Source organism: Bos indicus, chromosome 25 (genome assembly GCF_029378745.1).
Source record: "Bos indicus isolate NIAB-ARS_2022 breed Sahiwal x Tharparkar chromosome 25, NIAB-ARS_B.indTharparkar_mat_pri_1.0, whole genome shotgun sequence".
In the NCBI taxonomy this organism is placed as follows: Eukaryota; Metazoa; Chordata; class Mammalia; order Artiodactyla; family Bovidae; genus Bos; species Bos indicus.
In genome coordinates this window covers 23,818,646-23,827,716 of record NC_091784.1, presented here as the reverse complement: position 1 = coordinate 23,827,716, position 9,071 = coordinate 23,818,646, and the positions used below count along the sequence as shown (strand labels likewise).

At 43.0% G+C, this 9,071-nt stretch overlaps 1 protein-coding gene across 2 annotated transcripts in view; it reads right to left on the bottom strand.

Moving 5' to 3' along the window:
* Nucleotides 1-2,443: 2,443 nt before the first annotated feature.
* The window catches only part of LCMT1 (leucine carboxyl methyltransferase 1), a 69,452-nt gene continuing 62,824 nt past the window's right edge, over nt 2,444-9,071 (bottom strand). For both annotated transcript variants that reach the window (XM_070779836.1, XM_070779834.1), the window contains 4 exons: nt 8,678-8,779; nt 7,368-7,459; nt 5,580-5,677; nt 2,444-2,659 (listed from right to left, as the gene is read on the bottom strand). In XM_070779836.1, the coding sequence (XP_070635937.1) occupies nt 2,637-2,659; nt 5,580-5,677; nt 7,368-7,459; nt 8,678-8,779 (315 nt within the window). In that variant the 3' untranslated portion in view covers nt 2,444-2,636. The remainder of the gene's footprint in view (nt 2,660-5,579; nt 5,678-7,367; nt 7,460-8,677; nt 8,780-9,071) is intronic.

Genomic DNA, 9,071 nt, shown 5'->3' with positions numbered 1-9,071 from the left:
AGGGAAGCCACCAAATGGGAAATAAGCAAATGTAATAAATGTGAAAATTTTATCAGAAATAAGGAAATGAGGCATCAGGGCAGCCATGGGGGAATTTTCTATGCTTTTTGGGGCAAGGGGAGAAGGGATATATATATATATATATAACGCAGCAGTCAAAAGCACAAGTTGCAGAGCCAACCTGCCTGGTTTCAGATTCAGTTCCATCATTTATTGGCAGTGACAATATTCCAAGGAGACAGGTGGTAACCCATGTCAGATGCTACTGAGAAGTTGAGACAGCCAAGGACTGAGAAAGGGTCCCTGGATGTGATGGTTTCAACGTCACTGATGTCCTTCCCAAGACCAGCTTCAGTTAAGTAGTGTGTAGAAAGGATTACAAGAGGTTTTAGATGAGTGGGTGGGAGAACAGGAGAGGCAGGGAGTGACTGTAAATCCTAGGTGAAATCAGTTCCAAGCTCCAATTCACAAACTGAAGCCACACTCTGGAACGCATGTCTTGGTTGTGAGAAGTATGGGGGTGGGGGTGCGGGAGGGCGTGAAAGTGGACTCCTGGCGAGATCCTCTAAAGGGCTGGGTCGACCATTCCCTCTTGCGGTGCTGCTCAATGTCAGTATTTCCAAACGTATCACTTTCGCCATCTCTGCTGCATTCATTTTTAAATGAGATTTATAGGTACTTTAACGGATATTTTGTAACACAACCATCAACAGTAATGGTGTATCCTTAGCCTCGAACAGAACATAATCCATTAAAAAATGTAAGGGAAAACAGAAATATAACTGAAGCCAAGCAAAGTTTTAAAAACTTCAGCCAAATGCTACTGCTGCCACAGTTGGTGAAGTGCTATAACACTCTGACCTTCACTTACGATCAAAACCAAAACCGATGCTGAGGAGGAGGTGAGGAGGAAGAGGGGTGGGTTGGGAGTTTGAGGTTGGCAGACGCAAACTGTTATATATAGACTAGATAAAAAACAAGGTCCCACTGTATAGTACAGGGAACTAGATCCGATTGTAATGAACCATAATGGAAAAGAAAATAGAAAAGAATGTATACATATGTATAACTCAATCACTTTGCTGTACAACACACATTAATACAACATTGTAAGTCAACTGTACTTCACTTAAAAAACAAGACCAAAACATTAGGAACAATGTTAGGGCAAACACACACAAAAATGAAACAAGTTATAAAAAAGTACGTACCCTGACTACTGATAACGTGCTATGAACGTTTTCCATTCCATTCCTTATCTTTTAAAAATAATGGACTTGATTCCCCAGATGGATTCACCACCCATTAATGGCTAGTACATGGTTTCAAAAACAATGAATTAGTAAATATGACATTAGTGTTGAAGACCCAGCAGTACCAGCCTGCGATCTTTTCCTTGAACTAATTCTTAAGATCTGAAAGGTAAGTGAAAAGCAAGTAACTTTCTCACTGGGTTCATGCTGTATCACCACCGACTCCCACCCACAAGCACACTGTTGTGTAGTGGGACGAAGGCCACACTCTAGGAACACTGATCTCTGATTCTGCAACCTCTAGGAGAGGAGGGTTGGGGGGCTGCCTTGCTGCCATTCTGCATACTCAGGTCCAAGTTCACAGCTCACTCACATAACCAAGAATGTTATCAGGCATGGACAGGCCTTACGATTCTGAATCTCCAGGGACCCTTTAATCTGTACTAGTATTGTATATGTATTAATTTCTTACTGCTGCTATAACAAATGACCACAGACTCACTGGCTTACAATAATACAACTTTATTCTCTTCTTGTCCTGGGAGTAAGAAATCTGAAATTAGTTTCACTGGGCTGAAGTCCAGGTGTTGGCAAGACTGGTTCCTTCTAGACGCTCTGAGATATTCGCTTGCCCTTTTCAGCATCCAGTGGCCACTTATATTCCTCAACTTTCGCCCTTCCCTCATCTTCAAAGTATATCACTCCGGTCTCTGCTTGTGGCATCACACTGCCTGTTCCTCTGACTCTGCCCTCCCTTCTTCCCTTAAAAGGAAGGACTCTTGTGATTACATCTGGCCCACCCGGATGCTCCCACCTCAAGATCCTTAACTTAATCACATCTGCAAAGCCCCTTTTGCCATACAAGGTAACATACTCTCAGCAGGGGGGATTGGGAAGGGACATTTTAGAGGGTCATCATTCACCCTGCCACAGTGACCAAGGTGAAGGAGGACTTGAGCAGGCAAGGGCAGAAACGGGAGCAGAGACGCGCTCCAACCTCTGGTCAAGATGCCACACGTAAGAGCACACGGGAGTAAATCCCACAACGGATGCAGGAGCTGAGTCTGACTCACGGGCAGTGGGCCAAGGCCAAGGTTGGGCTGAGGATCTTTGGTTCCAGCTGACAAAGAGGGGAACCACAGTCCCCCCCGGGGAGCAAAGGATAAACAGCAGAGGACCAACACACCGGCAACTGGCAACAGAGATTTATTTAAACTGTTAGCCAACAGGAACAGGAACTTGTACAACCACCCCAGTAAATGAGGCTTCTTGGAGAGTGGGGAGAATGGCGGCCGGAGCTTCCCCACCACTCAGGAAACTTGGAGACTCAACTCCGGAAAGGTCGCTGGCTTCAGCTCTGGCTCAGCACGAGTCTTGAACAGATCAATAAGTTATTTCCTTCAAACCTGAGGGGAGGAAACGCACAGATGCTGAGAAGGGGCTGTCACAGGCTGAGGCAGAGAAAACAGTCAGAGGTGGAAGAATGTGACCCTGGGGCCCCAGGTCCATGGGGACCGGCTCTGGGGCGACGGCTGCACATTCAATTACTGCACCCGGGCCTCCTGGTTGTGTAAGATAAGATTCCACAAGGAAACAGGAGGCTGGATGAGACAGTGTTTACTGGCGGTTTAAAAGGGATTAAGACATGTTACAGCGGTTTATGGGCTCTCCAGTAAAACCCACACGTCCATTCTTTAAATGCTGAAGTTTTTTTTTTTTCCTGAATTAATACCTTTCATTCAGACAACTTGTTTTAACGAGTTCACTTGTTTTAACGAGTTCATTCTTGAGTGTTCTGCTTTTTACCTTAAATACATTTGAAAATTACTATTGTCCCATTTTGGGTGAGAAAGAAGTCAAAGGGTTACTGACTAGCCTTAGCAATTTTTTTCACCCTTTTGTCTTTGAATCAAATTCAGTAATAAAAAAGACTGGTGTAGGCAATTTATTTCTTCACATATCTAGTAATTTTTTAATCAAATACAACCCAATCAATCCTAAAGGAAATCAGTCCTGAATACTCATTGGAAGGACTGATACTGAAGCTGAAACTCCAATACTTTGGCCACCTGATGTGAAAGACTGACTCATTGAAGAGGACCCTGATGCTGGGAGAGACTAAGGGTAGGAGGAGAGGGCGATAACAGAGTGTGAGACGGTAGGATGGCATCACCGATTCGATGGACATGGGTTTCAGCAACCTCTAGGAGTTGCTGATGGACAGGGAAGCCTGGCCTGCTGTGGTGCATGGGGTCACAAAGATTTGGACACAACTGAGTGACTGAACTAAACTGAACACTGTGGGTGGTAAGCTGAGGAGACTCTGAATTCTGATATCTTCCTATGAAGAGTGTTGAATTTTGTTTTAGCAGGTGATTTTATTATTGGAGAATCATTCTGATTTTCCAGAGTCTTGGCTGTAGGTTTGTTTAGTATCAATCTGTTCGTATTTTGACTTATGGCCTATTCTTTAGAACCTGGTCTTTTAAGTGTTGAACTTCGAGCAAACACAGACAGTTTCTCCTCTACACACATACAAGTTAAGTACAGTAAGTCCCTTACAACGAATGAGTTCCGTTCCATTCCATTCCAAGAGTGCATTAGCAAGCCCAATTTGTTCATAAGTACAACCAAGTTAGCCTCCATACCCAACTAACACAATTGGCTACATAGTACTGTACCGTAATAGGTTTATAATACTTTTCACACAAATAATACATAAACAAACATACAAAGTAAACATTTTTAATCTCACACTACAGTACCTCGAAAAGTACAGTAGTACAGTACACAGCTCAGCATAGAGGGGCTGGCATTGAGTGAAGAGGCAAGAAGAGTTACTGCCAGAAGGGGGCAGGGAGGTGGGAGGCTGGAAAGCTGAAGGGCCGTCAGCAATAGGAGACGGAGGAAAAGCTGCAGTGTCACTCACACCTGACACTGACGGAACGCGCGTGCGCATCTTTAAAAGCTCGCAGCTTGAAGGTTCGTATGTAAGTGACTTACTACACTGATACCACAAGTAGCTAGGTGAGAAGGGGGAAAAAGAAGCCCCTTACATAGAAAAGCTCAATGCATCATTACTTGACAGAATCTAGAGTTAATTCTATACTATTACAAGTCACCTATATTTTTTTAAAGTGTAAGAAAATTAAGTAAATGCAGACAGAGCTTCATGACAGAATATTTATAAAGCCATGAAAATTATGCTCATGCAGAGTTTTTAGTAGCAAGGGGAAATGCTTATGTTATAATATTAAGCTTAAAAAGATCCAGAATCAAGGTTACATAGATAAATTAAACCCCCCTAAAAACAAATCAACAGCTAGAAAAAGAAAAGAAGGGAAAAGCTGCCAGAGGTTATCTCTGAGTGATGGGCATATGGGTGATTTTTTTTTTCTTTGCCATACTTTTTTTTAGAAGTTTCCAAAGTCTCTGCTTAAAATTATACTGTTTTCAAAAATGGGGGAAAACAGCAGTACAAAAACACAGTAATAAATGATTTTTTAAATAAAAAATAAATGGATTTTGTGGACTGAACTGCCCAGCTGGGTAAATTTATAAACTGGTGGAAAGATAATCCCAAGGAGGATGATTAACAACCTGGAATTTTCACACAGGAGACAGGCCTTGACTCCAAGCTCTTTGTTTTATATTCACTACTTGCCTAAGGCAGTATGTCAGACAGAGCTATAGGAAGTCTGAGGGCACTTTAACAGCAAAGGCCAGAACTGGGATCTAAAACTATCTCCACTGGGCTGGAGAGGCGCCCAGGGGAAGCACGGTCAGCACGGGGCAGCTATAAAGGAGGAACTGGGTCAAGATCAAGGCAACAAGGCACTGAGACAAGGCTCCGGGCTTTGTCCCCACGGCCCGACTCTTTCAAGCCAGGGGAATTCACCTCCAATATAAAAGAAGATGAGAGAGAGAAACTCAACCCACAGCTGCAGGGGTGTTAGACAGAAACAATGACCTGTGTGTTTTAACATCAAGCAAACCTGGTTACAAGCAGATCAAAAAGCTGAACACTGGATCCTTTCATTAAGATGATTACAAGACTCAAGGTCTCTTACCATCCAGTTGAGGAAATTCCACAAACAGCCCTAAAAGGGCTGTTGGTTGGTTTTCATACATGTGGTTTATTTAAGCAGTTCTCCTGGGTTTTGTGCTATAAAATCAGAGGATATAACTGCTGATTCTCTATGTTCACAGATCCATGTATACGAGCCCTAGTTCCTCCTGGGTAGAAAATTCCCATTGAGCGTTACGTTCTCCAGAGACAAAAAATTCCCTAGAAAAATTCCAATCAATATAAGTGAAGTCACCTACCTAGTTCGCTTCCTCCTTTGGTGGCCCAGCAAAGGCAGTAATGCTGCATGAGCTGTTCAAGAAGCTCCATTTCATCCAGGAATTCAAGGGCCTCTATTCTGTGGAATGACAAGACAACAGTACCAACGTATCCAATTAAAAATGAAGGCCGTGACGCACACTGCCGGGTGTGGAAACGCGTTCAGGATGGACTATGTGAAAAGAAGAGGGCTACAGAATAGTACGTATGGCGTGGGACCATTTTAGCTATTTTTAAAAGAAGAAAAAAACCTCCATAAGCAAAGTCAAAAGTGACAGATGACAAACTCAAGAGAATGTCTGTAATACAAATGACAAGGGGGTAGATTTCCTTGTTATATAAACGAGCTGTTACACTTCAGTAAGAAAGAACACTTTTTAAAACTTATTTAAAAGATGGGTAAAAGACCAGATCACTGGCAAGGAAAAAAACAAGGGCTTTTCAATCTCATTTATGTGAAAAGAAACGTAAATTAAACCAGGACTCCTGCCATGTCCTGCCTGCTGCACCTGGTGGGGTTCTGCTCCAAGACACTGCTTCAGACGTCATGGACTGCGCTCTGGAACCACTGGCAAAGAAGATCTTTAAAGGAGTTTTAGTAGTGGAACCTGTGGGCACTTTTGGTGTGTGTTTTTTGTTTCAAAAGATGAACACAAGCCAAGGTTTTAGGCAAACGATGAGCAAGAAATTTCCCTTCACCTTGGAAGTTTACTGCAAATCCATTGAACATTCAGGATGGAATGTATGGAGTCAGAAAGCAAGATGAAGAAATATGCTTAACGGCAAAAACTAGGAGTCTGATTATCTATCAAGGTTTGGTCTATTTCATAGGATCGGGCAAGACTAAAACTCCAAAGTTGACATGGATGGATTTTAGAATATTTAAGGTTAAATGTAAATTCTAATTAAGCTGGAGATTTTGTTCCTCAGACTAACTGTGAAGAAATTGATGGAGGGTTTCTTTTATTACATTATAAACGGAGTTTTGTTTACTACTCAAAATAAAGTGGTTCTCCTTAAAAAAGTGTTGTGCACCTGAAACTAACATTGCCTGTCAATTATATCTCAGTGTGAAAAACTGTTGTCGTTAGCATTTATCCACACATCAATATAAATGCCAGGCACCACTAAACAGGATATGGTAACCTGAACATCTTGACATGCAGAGATAAATATAAGCTATTGTTAAGCTTTTGAAAGGATGGTGGTTTACAGGCAAATACATGTATCAATCTACTGATTCAAAAAATACAAATCTATAGGTTGATAAATATTTATATACACATAGAAAAAGAATATACTCCAATTTATTCACAGCACACAATTGCTCTATATTATAATTCATGAACTTTACTTGAAAATTGTTTTAGAACAACAAGCACGTCTTTCTTTTATAATGAGGGGGAAAGTCCACTTAAAAATCCATAAGCAGACTCCCCCGAACCCCCCTTAGGACCCCTTGAGCAACGTGACTTTCCTCCTTTTCCAAAACACAGGATTGTGCAAGATTTCCACTGCAGAGGTGTAACTGTTTATTTTGACTAAAATAGTGTTGGGGCATAAACCTTGTCTTGGCTAATAGCTAATGAGTTACTCTCAAGGAGCTAGCAATGTTTAATCTATGTTAGCAGCAGTTAACTTGTGTCAAAATAGGTCTAGTTTGGGGTTGGGTTTTTTTTTTTTTTTTTTAAAAACATTAAAAGGTATGGACAATGATGCCTTTCATTCACAGTTATTTGCCATGGAGCGGACTCTTGTCAGTCCCGTACCTGATCACTTCGGCACGAGGCAACCTGCTGTACACTTCCATCATGTCGATGGCTGACGCCGACTCCCACCCGCTGGACAGGAGCCGTTCTCTCTAAAACGTGGGGCGGAGAGAAAGGGAGACGACAGGAGCTGTCACACGACCCGAGGCACTCTTTGCACACACAGCTTCCCTCGGAGGGCTCCTCTTTAAAAAGCCCATTCTGGACCCTCTCATCTGTCTTTTCATTTCCCCATTTTCTCTACTCAACAGGTACTGTTACAATGGGGGCACCCTAAAGTATAATATTTAAAGAGAAATAAAGGAAGAAACTATTCTATACAAGCAACAGCTTTTTAAAGGGCCCTGGTGGTAATGACACAAACCATGTAAAAACTAAGCCATTTAAAAGGAGGTAGGGATAGGGAAGTGCCTCTTCACCAAAAAATTTCTAAATTTTGGGGGAACAATTACAGTTTGCAAGAATTTAAGTCAAGTACGAAGTGGGAATCATGTTTGGATCCTGATTCAAATACACCAACCGTGAACAATTTTTTAGACAACTGGTAAAAGCCAAGTATGAATTGGGTGGGTGTCAGCTGCTATGAAGGAGCATGTCCACTTGTCAGATGTGATCATGGTATTATCATTATCCTGGGCAGAGGAAGGTCCTTACTGGTAGGAGATTCACACTGAAGTACTTACGAGGGAAATGAAACAGTGTCTGGGATTTGCCTTAAATATTCCAACGATGTGCTCAGACACTCAGCCATGTCTGACTCTTTGTGACCCCATGGACTGTAGCCTGCCAGGCTCCTCTGTCCATGGGATTATCCAGGCCAAGAACACTGGAGTGGGCTGCCATTTCCTCCTCCAGGGTATCTTTCTGACCCAGCGATTGAACCCACATCTACTCGTGAATCCTGAACTGCCGGGAGATTCTTTACCCCTGAGCCACCTTTCCAATGACACCACCAATGAAAATTTGGGGGAAGGGGTAACAATATGGCAATGACAAAATATTATTAATTATTGAAGTTGGCTGGTGGGACATAGGTGTTCACTTTAATTATTCCCTCTACTCTTATGTTGTTTGAAAAACAGCATAATAAAAAAGTAAAGTAACAGGAGACAGGAAATGTAAACTTGTATTTTCCATGCCAAGATGGTAGTACAGGATCTTGTGTGTGGATCTCCCCCACACGATGAACCAGTGGCTGCCCGCAGGCAGGCACTCCGGAAGGACCCTCACATTCTCCCATCTGCGTAGGGAGGAAGCACTTTCTCGGTTGGCCAGGGTACAAGAGGACATCCGGGCCTCTGCCCTCTGACCTGCGACTCCAGCGACTTGCAAGTCTCCACTCCGGCCAGGTCACACTGTCGTCTCCGCAGGTTCTCGATCATGATCTGCCCAAACCGGTCACCCATGTTTACCTGGGAAGGGAGAGGGGAGGCTGGGCACTACCACAGGGTCTCTCTGCTTCTTAAAACATGCAAAATAAAATAACCACATCCTATTGCTAAGCAGTCAAGGCTGGTAATACCCAGCGCAGGTCACGGAACCCCAAGTGCAATGCTGATGGAGTACAGCCCTCGAAAGGCACCTGGGCAGTGTTCATGCATTGCAAACACTCAGCCTGGGACCAGATAACTCCACCGCCAGGAGCCCATCTCACAGGTAGACTTGCGTCTGTATGCGAAAATGCAAGAACATTTACTACAGCAC